This window comes from Sceloporus undulatus, chromosome 2 (genome assembly GCF_019175285.1).
Source record: "Sceloporus undulatus isolate JIND9_A2432 ecotype Alabama chromosome 2, SceUnd_v1.1, whole genome shotgun sequence".
Taxonomy (NCBI): domain Eukaryota; kingdom Metazoa; phylum Chordata; class Lepidosauria; order Squamata; family Phrynosomatidae; genus Sceloporus; species Sceloporus undulatus.
This window is the reverse complement of record NC_056523.1, coordinates 7513695-7532492: the sequence shown is the minus strand read 5'-3', so window position 1 is coordinate 7532492 and position 18798 is coordinate 7513695. Positions and strand designations below refer to the sequence as shown.

At 41.1% G+C, this 18798-nt stretch overlaps 1 protein-coding gene across 1 annotated transcript in view; it reads left to right on the top strand.

Annotated features, from left to right (window-relative positions):
- The first annotated feature begins 1183 nt into the window (after positions 1-1183).
- Positions 1184-18798, top strand: part of LOC121923511 — a 37125-nt gene continuing 19510 nt past the window's right edge. The window contains exons 1-5 of the mRNA XM_042453993.1: positions 1184-1357; positions 5681-6213; positions 8818-9473; positions 10480-10591; positions 11947-13374. Coding sequence (XP_042309927.1) covers positions 8913-9473; positions 10480-10591; positions 11947-13374 — 2101 coding nt within the window. The 5' untranslated portion in view covers positions 1184-1357; positions 5681-6213; positions 8818-8912. The remainder of the gene's footprint in view (positions 1358-5680; positions 6214-8817; positions 9474-10479; positions 10592-11946; positions 13375-18798) is intronic.

Sequence of the window (18798 nt, the reverse complement as noted above, 5' to 3'; positions counted from 1 at the left end):
CCTGGAGCTTGCATCCATTGTTCCAGGTCCTAGTCTCTGGAGCAGCAGAAAACAAGCTTGCTCATTTAAACATGGCTATCATATCACCTCTTTTCCAGACTAAACTTACCCTGAAAGCCTGAAGCTTTCTTCGATGCTACCCATGGGATTACCTCCTCAGCCTCATTTGCAGTGGCAGTCCCTAGGAGTGGAGGGCAGGTTGCCAGAATCATACAACTCTACAAGGAAAACAACCATATACCCTTCAACTAATGTGATACTAGGCTGCATCAACAGAATTACAGTGTTTAGATCGAGAGAAGTAATAGTGCTACTCTATTCTACTTTGGTCAGGCCTCACCTGGAATACTGTTCTGGGCACCACAATTCAAAAAGGATATTGAGAAACTGGAGCATGTCCAGAGGAGGGTGACTAAAATGGTGAAGGGCCTGGAAACCATGCCTTATGAGGAGAGATTTAGGGAACTGGTATGTTTTTCCTGGGGAAGGTATAAGGGTGGACATGATGGCCATGTTTAAATATTTGGAGGGATGTCATATTGAGGAGGGAGCAAGCTTGTTTTCTGCTCCTCCAGAGAATAGGACCCAGATCAATGGATTCAAACTATAGGAAAAGAGATTCCACCTCCAAATTAGGAAGAACCTCCTGACAGTAAGAGCTGTTCAACAGTGGAACACACTCCCTCTTGAACAGGAGAAAACAGTGTGATGTGGCAGCTAAAAAGCCAATATAATTCTAGGCTGTATCAATAGAAGTATAGTGTCTACATCGAGGGAAATAATAGTGCCAGTCTATTCTGCTTTGGTTAGGCCTCACCTGGAATACTGTGTCCAGTTCTGAGCACCTTACTGGGTGGCCTTGGGCAAGTTGCACACTCTCAGGTTGCATCCACACTGCAGAAATAATCCAGTTTGACACCGCTTTAACTGCCATGACTCAATTCTATGGACTCCTGGAGATTGTAGTTTTGTGTGACATTTGACCAGAGAGCTCTGGGGCTACAACAAAAGCCAATTCCCAGAATTCCATAGCATTGAACCAAAGCTGTTAAAGTGGTGTCCAACTGGATTATTTCTGCAGTGCGGAAGCACCCAGAGAGAGACAGAGAACAGGCTCCATTTCTGTTTCCACAATGCAACCAGCCTCTCAGGGTTAAGTTGACAGAGCAGATTCCTAGAGAAGCCGCACAATATGTTGAAAAGGGGTGTGCATGTGTGAAAGGCTTACATTTTAAAAACCTCTTCCTGTAAAACAAAAAAATTAAAAAAAATAAGGAGGGTGGTGGCGAAGAGGAGAGATTGAGTTACACTCCAGTTTCTCAAGACCAATTTTGGAAAAGGAACTGAGTGGAAGAAGGTAAGCTTTGGAAAGAGCAGATACTAGGTAGCAATCTTAAGGGGAATATATTGCTTTTTTGTCTCTCTCTCAGAGAGAAAGCCATGTTAGTGTATTTTGGTGCAGAACAAGGTGGAGAGAAGGAGTCTTAACCTAGTCAGATTATTATTAAATGTGAATTTTAAAGGATGCATTTTAAATGTGGATTGTCTTATAATGCATGGTCTTGTTTGCTCTGTTACACTGATGGGTGTTGTTCACTGATGTTGTGTTTTAAATGGATGTTGTGTATTTGTTGTCTGTTGTTGTTTCCTGACTGGATCCATAGGGAGAGGCAGGTAAGAAATTATTATTATTATTATTATTATTATTATTAGATTGTAAGATTAGAGATCTTTCACTCAGTGACTCTCAAAGGTGCAACAAGATCCCTTTACACATACTAGAATAAAATTATTATTAATTTTACATTAGTACGTAAAAAGATCTTGTTGCACCTTTGAGACTCACTGAGTGAGAGATCTTTTTGCATCCTGATAATTTATTCAGGGGTGGCCTTGTTGGCCATATAGCAAAGTACTGTACAATAACATCCAAAAATCCACCAAACAGGGATACTTTTCTTAGGCTGGAGAAAGTGCAGAGCCCTGTTCATGTGGAATATTAGGATGCAAAGTACAATCACATCCAAAATCCACCAAACAGGGATACCTTTGTTAGGCCTACCAAAATTCAGAGCTGTGTTCTGTACAATGACATCCAAAATCCACAAAACAGTGATACCTTTATATAGGCCAGCCAAAATTCAGAGCCATGTTCGTGTAGAATATCAGAATGCAAAGTACAATAACATCCATCCATCCACCAGACAGTGATGCCTTTGTAAAGCCAACCATAATTCAGTGCCATGTTCATGTGGAATATCAGAACACAAGGTACAATAACATCCATAATCCACAAAACAGTGGTACCTTTATTCAACCAACCAAACTTCAGAGCCATGTTCATGTGGAGTATCAGAATGCAAAGTACAATAACACCCAAAATCCACCAAACAGGAGTACCATTATTAGGCCCACCAAAATCCAGAGCCATGTTCATGTAGAATATCAGGATGCAAAGTACAATAGTGTCCACAATCCATAAAACCGCTGTATCTTTATTCGGACAACCAAAATGCACAAAATCCAGAATGCAAGTTTTTGAAACTCCATTGGGTTCTTCATCAGGCAAAATGTGTTAAAAACATACAGGAGAAGAAGAAAATAAAATGACAGTGTTAGTCACAGGCTTGCATTTTTCTCAGGGTGTTGTTGGTGTGTTGTTTTTCGGAGGGATATCTATGCAAGGTAATCTCTCCTCCTCCTCCTCCTCTTTCTGGCCATGTGGAATTAGGAACAAAGCCTTCCAAAGTCCAGGAGATAAAAAGTGAATTCCATTAGCAATGCAAAAAAGTTACTTCTTTCTGAGATCTCAGATGCCTCCATCCTTTGTGAGGTCACAGAGGCCTCTGTGAGGCAGAGAACCCAGAATCTCTCAAGGCAGCCTTCATGCTTTTGCATCAGGAAAGTTTTAGGGGTTGTTTTGGTAAAACATGCCAAATGTAGTCCCAATTTAGAAAGAAAGAAAGAGAATTCCATCACCAACAAAGGTAAATCATTTTTAAAATACTGTATATTTTAATGTGTCTTTCTGTAATGCTTTTGTGTTGTGTTTAATTTGTATTGTTTTAAATGAGTTGGCAGGCAGGCAAAATATATTTTAAAAAATTATATTCATGGGGAGAGGCAGTAAGAAATAATAATAATAATAATAATAATGAGACAGTCCTCCCATTTTAAAGCATAGTGTTCCCACTTTGGGGTTTGTTTTATGAACAACACACAACTACCCATTGTTTGAACCTTTCCTCAAAATCTCTTGGGGGATTTTGGCTTTAGGGTTCGTTTTAGGGATTATGGCCTTAGGATCACCATAAATTGGAGATGACTTAAAGGTGCACAACAACAACAACAATGGGACTTTAATTTTATTTTCTGGAGTACCCACAGGGCTAGGATGAGGAGGAAGCTGCCTGGATGAATGTCCCTCCATACCATCTGAATGGAAAACAGCTATATCTTGATAAAATGCAGGCTTGCGGTTAACATCATCATAATTTTTCCCATCCTGTATGATTCTTAACATTTTTGCCTAATGAAGAAGCCAGTGAAGCTCTGAAAGCTTACAACATGTATTTAGGGCATTTTGGTTGGCCCAAGAAAAGTATCACTGTGTTGTGCATTTTGGATGCTATTGTATTTTTCTAAATGATCGACACGGCTATCGCGGATATGTTTCCTGCACAAAGTAGAGCACCAAGCAAAATTCAGAAAATATAGCATGCAAGCTTTCTAAGCTTCACTGGCTTCTTCAGGAAAAGATGTTAAAAATCATACTAGAGAAGAATAGGGATGATGCGAGAGTCAGAGCCCTGTTATTTCTGGTGTCTGTTAGGATGGTTTAAAGAGGGACCTCAGTGTAGGCAGAGGCTGTTCCCTTCCTTTCCAGATGGGGACTGAGGACAAAGGACAATAAAACAGAGGCAATAAAATTTCATCTCCATTAGTAACAAAAAATATTCCCTGGAAATCCAGGCTGCCCTTCTTGTGCAATGCTAACTGTGAGAGAAAAGAGTTTGTAGTACAGTTTGAGTCTTCCTTATACAAAATGCTTGGGACCAGAAGTGTTTTCGATTTCTCATTCTTTATTTTTGGATTTGGGCATATTTCCATAGATATAATTAGTTATTTTGGAAATGGGTCCCAAGTCTAAGCAGGAATGTAATTTATATTTCATATATGTCTTATAAACATAGCCAGAATGTAACATTATACATAATTTTTACAAATAATTTCTGTGCCTGAAACAAAAGTCTGTGTAGACAGAAAGCAAAGGCCTCACTATCTCAGCCACTCATGTGGGCAGTTTTGGATTTTGGAGTATTTTGGATTTCAGAATTCCAAATAAGGGAGACTCCCAATTCGAGTTAAAACAAAGTACATTTAAAATTGTAGAATGGGGATTTTTTTTTAAAAAAGCAGTTAAACAAAGCAAACAGATTAAAAAACAGTTAATGTAATTTAGCACTGTTTTTAAAAGGCAGTTAAAATAATAATAATAATAATAATAATAATAATAATAATTTTGGTCAGTCCATCAAAGATATTCTCATATTTTGGATTTTTGGTATGTCTTATGATCAACATGCAACTATCCATTATTTGAACCTTTTCTCAAAATCCCTACATCTCAGTGGGGCTCCATATTCCATAATGAACAAATCTGGCTGTGTCCCTTGTTTTAATTTTCTTCTCTGAAATATTGTATTTTTGGGATGAGAATTTTTCCTCCTTCATTTTCCTTTTGGTTGTGGCTATTGCAGGTTATAAGCATGCATGTAAGGACTGTATTATAATAATAAAAATTATTATTGTTATTATTATTATTATTATTATTATTTATAATTTGTAAACTACTCTAGGAGTTTTTGAAGTGAGTGGTAAATAATAAATACTGTATACAACCAAACTGAGCACAACAAACATATCCAGGGGTAGCTGTGTTGGCCATACAGTAAAATCCACAAAGCAACTCTCTCTCTCTTTATATATATATGTGTGTGTGTGTGCGTGCGTGCGCGCTTAATTCCCTCCACCCAGCCGCAAATTTTATGATTCTTTTGTCTTTATGTGGCCTGCCTGCTTGGATATCCTTCCATACCATCTTGACTGAGAACAACAACAACATCTTGACTCTCATATCTTCATATATTTTTTAGTTTTCCAGTATGATTTTTATTGCTTTTACCTGATGAAGAAGCCAGTGAAGCTTTGAAAGCTTGCATGATGCATTTTGTGCCTTTTGGTTGGCTTGAAAATGGTATTGCTGTTTTGTGGATTTGGGATGTTATTGTACTGAGCACAATGTAACACAAACAGAGGTGGCTAATATATTTCTTTCAGCAGCTCAGATATCACATGGGGTAACTGTAGAATTCTGGTTTTGTCTGCTCACAATCACAAGAGATACTGTACATCCTGCTTTTAAAAACTGTAGTCCACCACCATACCCTCCAACATCTCACAGATGACAACTGGGACACATGTGGCCAAGCAACATCAAAGGGTGGTCAAGATGGCAACAGTTGTTAATGAGGAAGATCACACAAGCTAGGAGAGGTGCAGCAGTTTGATTTTGCCTGAGCCTCCTGGGGAAAGCAAGATATGCTATCCCTCCACCCCACTACCCCTTGTTGAGTTAATGGACTACAAACAACTTTTGTATTTTGAACTCATGTTGCAGCAACTGAAGTAAGCTGAGGACAAAAGGAGAAGGCGGGAGGAGAAGAGAAGGAAACGGCAACATTTTATAAACAGCTGAAAAATTGGATTAATTGGGACCATCACTATCAAACTGGAACAGTTGGAGGTATACACTGCCTCAATTTGATCTCCAGCTTTTGCGGATTTGTGAGGACTGGCATGTTTTGTTGTTGCTGTGTGCCTTCAAGTCACATTTGGGGGCTAATAAATTTATTTCTTTTATTGCAATGAGTATATGGCCTTCCAAGATCTCAAGGAGGGCTAATGCAGCCCCATAGTCTTCCATAGTTGGCCACATCCGCTGTAAGCTGACCTGGGACCTCTCACCAAGGCAATTGGCAAAAATGTTGGTTACAGGGCTATCTTTCTGTCTGCATAGATGAGAGCAACTCGTATTTCTGCACTATAGATGTTTAACTCTTCTTTTCTTCACTAAAAACACCACAGTGGCTGTGTTTTGAACAGAAGTTGAAATCCAATGTCCATAGTGTGGCAATACCATTACTAGGCAAGGTACAAATCACAAACTTTTTTTTTGTTGTTGTTGCAAACCACAGGCTTCTTCGTCAGGGATTATGGTCCAAAACACACTGCAGAAATAATCCAGTTTGAGACCGCTTTAACTGCGCTGGCTCAATGCTACATAATTCTGGCAGCTATAGTTTGTTGTGGTACCAGAGCTCTCTGATAGAAAAGGCGAAATATCTCACAAAACTACAATTCTCAAAATTCCCTACAATTGAGCCATAGCAGTTAAAGCTGTGGCAAACTGGATTATTTCTGCAGTGTATTTTGGTACTATGTTGGAAAAACCAGCAAGAGGGGTGAAGGAGTTGCACTCTTGGAACAAGAGCAGCAGGGGGTGGCACCTTGGCATGTGCAGAGGAGGGTGATCAAAATGGTGAAAGGTCTGGAAACCATGCCCTATGAGGAGCGACTTAGAGAGCTGGGGATGTTTAACCTGGAGAAGAGAAGGTTAAGAAGTGATACGATTACCCTGTTTAATATTTGAAGTGATGTCATGTTAAGCAAGCTTGTTTTCTGCTGCTCCAGAGAATAGGACACATAACAATGGATGCAAGCTATAGGAAAGAGATTCCACCTCAACATTAGGAGAAACTTCCTGACAGTAAGAGCTGTGCAGCAGTGAAACACACTTTGTCAGAAGGTGGTGGGGTCTCCTTCTTTGGAGGTTATTAAACGGAGGCTGGATGGCCATCTTTCAGGGGTGCTTTGATTGTGAATCCCTGTAGAATGGGGTTGGGTTGGATGGCCCTTCAGGTCTCTTCCAAATCTAGGATTCACACCATCAGAGCAGGTGTTAAAATGAGGGACTTGCCCTCCTATTAAGAATTCTGCCTTCCAAATGGAATTTTCCTTGAATCCCAAATTTCTAGCATTGCAGTAACTTAAAACTTCAGGTGAGTTTTCAGAAATACAGAGACATCAACCATGTTACTTTGGAATGTCAGTGCACAAGGGGTCTTGTGGCACCTTTAAGACTGTCTGTGTGAAAGAAGTTGTAGTATGCGCTCTTGTAGACTTGGTCTACTTTCAAGAAGACATAGGCTACATCTACATTGCAGAAATAATACAGTTTGACACCACTTTAACTTCCATGGCTCAGTGGTGTGTAATTTTGGGATTTGTAGTCTGGTGAGATATTTCTCCTTCTGTCAGAAAGCTCTATTGCCATGACAAACTACAAATCCCAGCATTCCACAGTGCAGATACAGACCTAGTCTATGATAGCTTCTGCTGTAACTTCTTTGGCACAGTTATGGCTTTATCACACAGGGTTAGGATTGCCATAATTTGTCACCACCAAACCGGGACAAAAGGTAGAAAAAATGTAGGACAAATGTAGAACAAAATTTGCCTGAAAATGTAGGACATTCAAGAAAAATGGAGTACACAAACTCTTGAGCCCCGGAGAAGGCCTTTGCCATTCTCTAGGGGCCTAGCCGGCCAGCCTGATAGCCCCACAATGGACAGAGGCAGCCAGGGACACAAAAGAAGTATATTTTTTGGTCTTGCTAATGGGATTTAAATTGTATTTCCTGGACTTTGTGGCTCTTTGTCCCCAAGAGCCCACATGGCAGCAGGGAGGAGAGGCCTGCCTGCATGGATAGCCCTCCATACCCTCTTACCATTCCACACTGCAGAAATAGTCCAGTTTGATTATTTAACTGTCATGGTTTTAAACTGTCATTATCCCGTGAAAGTCACATGATCGCAATTAAGATTTTTACACACATCATGATTAAAGAGGACTTATCCCGGCAATAACCACGTAATAACCAGCGACAAATCATTCACAGGGAAATCCTGTGAAGCATTCACAGAGAAATAATGAGGAAGTGCTCGCAATTGTGCAACTTTATGGAATAATGACTGTTTAAACCCCCGCTTTTCCCCACTTTTTCCCATTAGTCTCAAAGGTGCTACAGGATCCCTTAGCATACTTGTAGAAATACAGTTTAGGCATCCAAAGGAAAGATGGGAACAACATTCAGTGTCTCTCTCTCTCTGCACTGCTAGAAATTTGGGGACTGATGGAAATTTTCATTTGGAGAATTATGATGGGGGTAAATTTTACCTCCCTTGTAACTATACCCCTCAAGGTATATATACCCTCAGGGGTATAGTCCAGCACTCAATCCACTGCGCCATGCTGGCTCATACAATAACGAATGCATAGCATTATTGAATATGGAATAGTGACAGATCCGTAAGTCTAGGTTACAAATCTGTAACTGCAATACTGGATGCTAGCAAGATAGCTAGATAGAAAATAAAAATATAATATAATATAATACAGTACACAGTCAGCCCTCCTTATCCACAGATTTTTTTATCCATGGATTTAAGCATCTAGGGTTTGAAAATACTGAAAAAGGTATAAATTCCAAATAGCAAGCCTTGATTTTCTATTTTGCCATGCCGTTGTATTTCATGGGATTTGAACATCCATGGATTTTGGTATCCACAGGGGATCCTCAAACCAAACCCCAGCAGATAACAGGAACCCACTGTAATAATTAAAAGTCCACTTCACTCAGTTCCTAAAAGCTTGTTGGAATAGGAATGTTTCTTGATCTATGGCTTCTTCTGTAGGACCCAATATATGCCTGTTGCTATCTTCAAGACCTGCGGCTTCATTCTGTTGGCTAACAAATATCTCAGAAGGTTCTGGAGAATTGTGGAAGACCATGAAGGAGAATGGCAAGGAGCTACCCCAGCTTTGGGTAACAGGCTCACGCAACATGCGGGTCAAACTTGCTGCCTGGGGATCAGCAAACCGACATCCATTTGAGGCGCCAGAGGATCCAAAGGATCTCCTGACATCCTTCAGGGAAACAGCTGGCAAAGAGACCTTTCACCCTAAACTAGAAGGGGTGATGCAGATCTCCCCAGTACTTCACACAGAACATCCAGAGATCTATGGAGTAGAAGAAGAAACACCTAGGAAGGGTGTCCTGCAACGAGAAGCACAGCGTCAACGTTTCCGGAAGTTTTGCTACCAAGAGGCCGATGGCCCTGGAGACGTTTGGGGTCAACTCCACAATCTTTGCTGTCAGTGGCTGAAGCCAGAGGAGCACACGAAAGAGCAGATCCTGGCACTATTGGTTCTGGAGCAATTCCTGGCTATCCTTCCCACGGAGTTGGAGAGTTGGGTTAGCGAAAACAATCCAGAGAGCTGTGCCGAAGCAGTAGCCCTAGCAGAAGGTTACTTGCAAAAGGAAGAGGAGACTGAGGAGTGGGAAGACCAGGTGAGGAAACCCATTTGGATACCTTTGGGCAAACCAAGAGCGAGTAATGTTTTCTTGCCATCTGAGTATGAGAGTGGAGTGCTATAAACTCATCTTGAATTGACTCTTTTTTTAAGAATTTTTTTTAAATTAACAATTCAATAAAACACATATCATACAAACACACACAGAACAATTATACAGTCCACATCAAAACATCAAAACTTCCTAAACTATACAAACAATTCTCAACAAGCCCTATTTTATAATTACAAACTCTTAACATTGTCTAACTTGTTATCATCAGAAGCTTAATTATATAGCCAATATATCCAACTGTTAACCCTTATTTATCTGTTTTAATCCATTCCCATTCACTTCAATTATCTTCTATATACCTATTATCCTGAATTATCTATAATTATCTACAAGTTCTTATATCTTATACATCTACCTATATATACATATACATCTACCTTTTACATCAGTATTAAATTATATTTACTTCTTTTGTCCCCACCTTTATTCTAGCAACACAATATATCTGCCTTCTTTTCCTTCCACCTGTACATACCTAATCCAGGAATTCCATTCTTCATAAAATTTGTTAATGATTTAATTTTTGAAAGAAAAGATAGTTTATCCATTTCGTACAAATCATAGAGTTTTAGTTTCCATTCCTCTATTGAGGAATTTTCTCTGATTTGAATTTTCTCTGATTTCCAATACCTTGCATACACTACTCTAGCTGCAGTTACTGCCAAAAATATCAATTTTCCTTCTTGCCTTTCCAATTTCTGTTCCAAAGATACATCTTTGGGTCCACGCGACTATTAAATTTAAATATCTTTTTCATTTCCCCGTGTATCAATTTCCAAAACTTTTCAGCCTTTTTACAGTTCCACCACACATGCATATATGTACCCACTTCTGTACCATATAAGTCTTTCGCCTTGAACTGACTCATTATTATTAATCAATCCATCATCACCATCTTTTCTTTGACTCCTTGATGGTGATTTTTTAGGTATTCCTAAAGGAGGAAATGAATGCTGCCAAGGAGGAGCAAGATCTGGCAGAAATGTGGCAAGAGGCACCTTTGATTGAGCAGAGTGCTGATGGAGATGACACTGAGCTAGGTAAGCCTTGAGCCTCACTGCTTGGTTGCTAGAGGCCTATAAGGCAAGAGAGTGTACATTCAGAGTAGACATTACTAGGATCAGTTTGACTGAATCACTCTTCTTTCTCATTGTGTCAAGAGTTAAAATCAGGGGAGAGCTGAACACACTTCTGGTCTTAAAAGAATCATTGAGTTGGAAGAGACTACAAGAGTCATCCAGTCCAACCCCGGCATGCAGGAATTCACAATCAAAGCACCCCCATCAAATCCATCCATGGATTTCAATCCATTGGTTTATGTTCTAGTCTCTGGATCAGCAGAAAACAAGCTTGCTCCATTTTCTGTGTGGCATTCCTTCAGTTCTTTAAAGACAGCTATTGTATCTCCTCTCAGGCTGCATCTGTACTGCAAGAACCAATGCAGTTTGACACTGCCATGGCTCAATGTTATGGGAGTCTGGGATTTGTAGTTTTGTGAGATATTTAGCCTTCTCTGTCAGAGAGCTCTGGTGCCACAACAAACTACAAAATCCAGAATTCCATAGGATGCAGCCATGGCAATTAAAGTGTTGTCAAACTGCATTAGTTCTGCAGTGCAGATGCAGCCTATGTTCTCTCTTCTCCAGGCTAAATATACCTACCTTCCTATATAAGGCTTGGTTTCCAGACCTTTGAAGGAAAACTTTGGTCTGGGCCCAAAACAACTGGGGAGGAGACTAAACATGTCTCAGAACATGTGCTGTATGAGTCAGAGGAGCAGGGAATTCTGACATATTTTTGACAGTAGGGAAAAAAGTGGTGAGGGAGGGAAAAGCATATGTAAGAATGGCGAGATTAAGGATGAAAGAAATGGATAATCTAGAAAAGATAGGCAGTTAGTTAGTGTGCATGCATGTGTGTGTGTGTGTGTGTGTGTGTGTGTGTGTGTTGCTATAACTGATTCTCATTTATCAAGTGACCAAGATCAGAATCCTATTCAGCAGCCCCAGCCAGAGTAGATTAATTGAATCAAGACTGAATGGTAACTCAGTACATAATAATAATAATAATAATAATATGTTTTATTTATATACCGCTATTCCAAAGATCATAGCGGTGAACAGCAAGTAAGCTAATTAGCAAGTAAGCTAATTTGCCCCCAACAGTCTGGGTACTCATTTTAGCGACCTCGGAATGATGCAAGCCTGAATCGAGCTTGGGCCCTTTTGCTGGTCTTGAACTCGCAACCTTGTGGTTTTGAGTGAATGGCTGCTCCAATAGCATTGCTTCAATAGGTCTGCTGTATTTATGTGGAAAGGTTGTAGCCACTGGTGTAACCTGTTTAACCATGCTCTGAATTTGTTTTAATGTAATATGTCTCTCTTCATATCAACAGAAGAGGAGAACATGACAAAGGAGGTGAAAGAAGATCCACCCCAGGAGGAGGGTTCCAAACAGGCAGAAATGGTCTTGGAATCCACCAAGAAAGAGACTTTCCTGTCTTATGAGCAGGAAGAAACTCCTAAAATCCAACAGAACCTCCAATGTGAGTTAGAAATTCCTTCAGACAATATTTCTGTTGATATTCCTTATTCGAATGACCTTGGAGTAAACACAGTTGACCAGGTTATTCAGAATAATGGGAATGGCGAGACAAGCTCTCAATGTGGACAGAACATCAGTGTGAGCCCAGCTCTGAATCCGCCGCAGAGAATCAACCCAGTAGAGAAGCGCTATAAATGTTTGTTCTGTGGGAAAGGCTTTGCTGTGAGATCCGGCCTCACTGCACATGAGAGAACCCACACAGGTGAGAAGCCATACACGTGCTCAGACTGTGGGAAGAGCTTTAGTGTGAGCTCCAGTCTTAAGGCTCACAAGAGAACCCATACAGGAGAGAAGCCACATGAGTGTTCGCACTGTGGGAAGAGGTTCTCTGTCAGCTCGACCCTCAAGAAGCATTACAGAACGCACACGGATGAGAGGCCATACGAGTGTTTAGACTGTGGGATGAGATTCCGCCAAAGAGGCAATCTGAGAACTCACCAAAAAATCCACACTGGGGAGAAATCCTGTGAATGTTCAGTGTGTGGGCTAGGTTTTAGTGAGCTCTCAGCCCTTTTTGCGCATTATAGGACTCATACGGGAGAAAAACCCTATACATGCTCCGAGTGTGGCAAGAGCTTCTGCCAGAAACAGGGGCTTGCTCTCCACATGAAGATGCACATTGGGGAGAGACCATACAAATGTTCAGAATGTGGGAAAAGCTTCAGTGTGAGTTCACGTCTTAAGAAACATCAGTTAATCCACACAGGAGAGAGACCGTTCCAGTGTCAGCAGTGTGGAAAAAGGTTTTGTTCAAGCACAGATCTCATCATCCATGAGAGGGCCCATGCTGGAGACAAGCCACATCAATGCTCCTTCTGTGGGAAAAGGTTCTGTCGTACATCTGAGGTGGTTAGCCATGAAAGAATCCACACTGGCGAGAAACCCTACAAATGTCTGGAGTGTGGGAAGAGCTTTAGTGTTAGCTCACGCCTAAGTACACACAAGAGAGTCCACACAGGGGAGCGACCATTTAAATGCTTGGAATGTGGTAAAGCTTTCACTTATAAAGCTCACCTGGTCGCACATCAGAGAATCCATACAGGAGAGAGACCATACAAGTGCTCGGTGTGTGGGAAAACCTTTCGTGTACGCGACTGCCTTATGGTCCATGAGAGAATCCACACTGGGGAGAAACCATTTAAATGTTTAGACTGTGGGAAAAGCTTCCGTAACAGCTCATATCTTGTTCATCACCAAAGAATGCATGCAGAAAGAAATAAATAAATGAACTATGGGGGACAATGTGGAACATTAACTTCATGACATGAAGAATTCTATGAAGAATGTAAAAAAGTATTTCATAGAAGGATTGATAGAAATAATAAGTAAGCTTGCAAATTATCAAAATGGGAGAAGGAGAAGTAAAGACTAGAGCTAGAGAACATTGTTTTTTGGGGGGAAATACAACACCTCCAAATCAGCATGGAGGCCTTGCCCACATTGGCTGAGAAATTCTGAGAAGTGTAATCCAAAATAACATTCGAAAGCCCTGGCAAATACATCAGGAATGGGATTCCTCTGAAAAGCCCATGCCCAACTTCAGTCACAATACAAGCCCTTTCACATTATATAATTAAAATGTTATGATTCCATTTGAACTGCCATGGCTCCATCCTGGGGAATCCCATACAAGTAAATTGCAAAGAATCCTAGTACGTAATAACAAATCCAAGATGGATTTAGAAAGCATACAGCAAGATCTGTATGATGTTGCCAATCTGTTGTCTCTCATTTCTTCACAGATAATCCAGTTTCATTGTGTTGTACTATTTTCTGAGTTGCCCTCACTGTTTCCCCCCCGCACCTGAATTGTAATGACTAAAAGTGGTGGATGGGGAGGGGAAACTATAATAATAACTTTATTACAGCCATTTGGCCAGCACATGGGAAACTATAGTATTAGCCTCCCTCTAAAATAGAAATATTATTGCTCTGCTGACATTTCACAAAATCTGTGAAGGGCCAATTTACTAGAAGAATCATACAGTGTATATATACATACTACATGGTTACCACAGTTTGACATGATTTTAATGGCCATAGCTCCATCCTATGGAGTCCTAGGATTTGTATTTTAGGGAAGGACTTAGAATTTATTACTGGAAAACGTTGATGTTGCTAAAAATCTTCCAGCTTGACAGATGAGGAAGAAAAGAAAGGTCTTAGTGAGTGTAACAAGCCTTTGTAAAAAGGAGCTTCACTATTGGAGATATGGCTGTACATCAAAGTCTCTTTTGGGTGTTTGGTTAGTATTGCTCCCTTAGCAGTACCACCTTGGAACTCACTTGGTTTCAGAAGCTAAGCAAACTCTGGACTGGTAATAACTGGATGGAAGAATACCAATGAATGCTGGAGATCTCCAGGAAGAATTGGGGGGGGGGCATGGGATTCCTGCTTCAAATCCTGGAGAGAAACATTTCTGCTGGTAGTAGACATAGATGCAGGAAAAGCAGCAAATGTTCCACATCTGACATTTATTCAAAAAGTTCTATTCATGGCCCATTCTGACACCATTGCTAGATTCTATAATAACAACGGCATATTAATATACACTCCTGCTCTGATATTTTGATGGCCTTTTTATATTGCTTAGTACAATACAGATTCTGGCATTTGTACTGATAAAATGTTTTTCATTTTGCTTGTTAATCACCCTGAAAACCTAAGTGGTGAAGGGTGGTAGAACTTTTTTTAATAAAGAAGTGTTGGGCACATAAGTCTGAACATAGTGACAACAAGGTGGTTGAACATAGTGACATAAAAATCTTACAGGACTTTTAAGATTCAAACTGACCAAAAGTTAGGAGATAATATGCCAGATGCAATGGCAAATCTTGGATTATAGATGTGGCAATCTTGGGGGATAGCAAGAGCAAAGAATGTGAGAAGGGAAAGATTATGAAATGTGGAGATCTACAAATTCAGCATGTCTGGGAAAACAACTCTGGTTCCAGCAGTGAATCCAAAGGGCTTGACAAAACATTTGAATGAAATCATCACAGATAGGTTCACAACAATACAGCAGTAGAAAGTGACACTACTTGGAACATTACACATGATCTGATGCTACCTTGCTGGTTCTTAGACAGATTCTTGGACAGAATGCAAAGCATTGATGGTTCTCTAGTTAACTCAGTAACCAAAGGTTGGCAGAAAGAACCAGTGAGGGAAAAGGGGCAGCAAGGGGGCCTTTAGTCAAAATATTTGTGCACAAGAAAGACAAAGGGAATCATCAGCCTTTTAGGACCATGGTGGGGATGAGGTTTGCATGAAACCCTTTTCAGGGTCCCTTAAAACCACCGCCCAACCTCACCAATGGCTTCATGTGATGGTGCCTCCTGCTCTTCACTGCCTGTGCAAGCTCACTAGCCACATCTTTCACATGTGGCAGTGGCAGCTGGGAAACTTGCAAGGCTTGGACTCAGGGCATTGCTCCTGTAGCTCAGAGTCATGCCATTTGGGGACAGACTGATTGACTCAGGACTTTATCACACGGGGGAAAATCAGGGGATTCAAAAGGCATCCAGGGAAAATTACATAATCATGACTAAGAATATCACGCACATCGCAATTAGAGAGGCCTTATCCCAGGAATAACCAGGGAATAACGAGCAACAAATCATTCATGGGATTGTTCTTAGTTTTGTAGAGGTAGAACAGCTGTTAAAACCACCGTATTGAGGGAACTATAGTGCCAGCGGGGCTTAGTAATTTGAAGGTTGGACTACAACTCTGGAAACCAGGCTTCGGATCCCAGCTCGGCTATGGAAACCTACCTGAGCAAGTCATACTCTCTCAGCCTCAGGGAAGGCAATTGCAAACCCCCCTCTGACGAAACTTGCCAAGAAAACTCCATGATAAGGTTGCCATAAGCCAGAAACGACTTGAAAGCACACAACATCAAAGACCTAGAGACCTCTTTGCATTTAGACGGGAAAGAGGTCTGACTCCAGATTCTGGGCCTCATACCCACTATATTTTAAACCAATTTGCAAACCAGTTTGAAGCGGTTTAAATAGCCCTGGTTCACATTTGAACCGAATTGCTGAAGCGTTTTGGAGAGGGGGGCCATGTGCTAGACCCATTTAACGTACATCTTTTTGATGCTGATTTTTTCAGTGTCTTTTTCGATAAGGCAATTCTGCACAAGAGTGAATGAGAAGTGGATGGGAATCGATTTAAATTTAAATGAAGCGGGTCCATTTTGCATCGATTCATTTGCCAACGTGAACAACAAGTGGGTTATTTTACAGGAAAAAAATACTACCGGGGCAAATGTAGAGTCAACCATGCTCTGCTGTCGAATCGATCCATCGATTTGGATCGCAATCCAGTTTTGTTTGTAAGTGGAAATGAGGCCTGAGAGGCCACGCAGGGTTGGTCTCCAAAGCTGGAGAAGCCCACGAGGTCCAAGGGCGGAGGAGCCATTCCCTTCCTGGTGGCGCAGTGGTTAAATGCCTGTACTGCAGCCATTCACTCAAAACCACAAGGTTGCGAGTTCAAGACCAGCAAAAGGGCCCAAGCTCGACTCAGGCTTGCATCCTTCCGAGGTCGCTAAAATGAGTACCCAGACTGTTGGGGGCAAATTAGCTTACTTGCTAATTAGCTTACTTGCTGTTCACCGCTATGATCTTTGGAATAGCGGTATATAAATAAAACATATTATTATTATTATTATTATTATTCCTGCCTGCCTTCCCCTCACCCTCCTCCTCCTCCTCCTCTTCTTGGCACATGAGGAACTGGAATCCAGATTTCCCAGGAACCAGAGCAAAGTTGTCTCCAAAGAGGTTGAGCTGAGCCAGATTGGGAGCAGAGGGAGATGGGTGGATGGGTTAGTTATAAGTCAGTGGTTCTCAAACATTGTCCTTTAGATGTTTTGGACTTCAGTGCCCCAAAACACGTGGAGGTTTGGAACTACTATTATGGGTATTTTGGACTTCAAAAATGCCTTGCCACTGCCCTTCCTAATTGGAGCTTAGACTTTTTAGGCCATAATATTTGGATGACCAAAGGTTTCCCATTCCAGCCTATGAGAAATTTGCTAAGATAGTAATGTTCACATGCCACCTTCTATTACAAGCTGACAGTCCAATGAAATCTATCAAATTACTGTATATATTCATGTACGAGTCGACCTTATGTATAAGTCGAGGGAAGGTTTCAGAGTCAAAATCCTGGATTTTAATATGACCCATGGATAACTGACCAAAGCAGAATAGAGTAGTGTGACTACTTCCCTCTAGCTTCTAGTCCTTGTGGAGGCAAATACAATGCTTACCTGGTTAACATCACAAATACAGTCAGCCCTTCATATCCATGGATTTTTTATCCATGGATTTAGGCATCCACGGTTTGAAAATATTTTAAAAATATATACATTCCAAAAAGCAATCCTTAGTTTTGCCATTTTATACAAGGGACACCAACTCACTGTGTCATTGTATTTAGTGGGACTTGAGTATCCAAGGATTTTGGTATCCACGGAAGGCCCTGGAATCAAATCCCAGTGGATACCAAGGGCCCACTGTAGTGTGATGCAGCAACTAAAAAAAACCAATATGATCATAGGCTGCATCAATATGAGCCTAGACCAGGGGTAGGCAACCTGTGGCCCGCGGGCCAGATGCGGCCCGGCAAGGCCTTGGGACCGGCCCCCGGCCTGGTCCTGCCACCGCCACCGATTGCCGCTGGGCCTTTGGGGGGGGGAAAATTGTCTATAGAAGCCTCAGAACATGCATTTATTTAACATTTTTAAAAACATCAGCAATTTTTTTTCGCTGTGTCCTCCATTTTTTTTTAAAAAGTGTCTTCCCTTTGAATTTTGTCCTACATTTGTCTGGTTTATTTATATATTTATTTTTAAAAAATATTTATTATTTAATTTTTTGGCTTCGGCCCCCCAGTTGTCTGAGGGACAGCAACCCGGCCCCGGCTCAAAAAAGGTTTGCCTACCCCCGGCCTAGACTAAGGAAGTAATAGTAGCACTCTATTCGGCTTAGTCAAGACTCACCTGGAATACTGTGTCCATTCTCGGACCACAATTCAGGGGACATTGACACGCTAGCACAGTCTAGAGGAGGGCAATCAAATAGTGAAGGGTCTGGAAAACCCTGCCTTATGAGGAGCGACGACTTAGGGAGCTTAGGGATGACTTAGAAGCAGTTCCACAACTGTCCAATCCCAACTGCCCCACGGATCTTTAGCCAGAATCTTTGGTGAAGGCAGCTGGATCGTGACTGACTGGTACTCCCCAGCCCAAATTTTTTTCTTGCCCCCTTTTTTTTTTTTTTTTTTTCCTTTTCAAAATTTTTTTTTTTTTCTTTTTTTTCTTTTTTTTTTTTTTTTTTTTTTAACCTCTCCCCTCCCCAAAAATCCATGGTTGAGGCCGGGGGGGGGGTGTGGGGGTGGGGGGCCCACCCCCCCCCCCCCCCCCTTTTTGTTAGTTCACAGCCGGTCCAAAACCAATTATACAAAAATTTCGATTTAAACCCCATTGCATTGTCTAACCCACTAGTTTTTTCGCTTCTTGCGCACGATATCTGGTGAAACCTGTGAAAGGATTTTACGGAACCTGAAGACATGTATATCCATCAGCATTCCTGCACTTACCAAACCCGTTTTTATCTGACTCGCTTCCTTG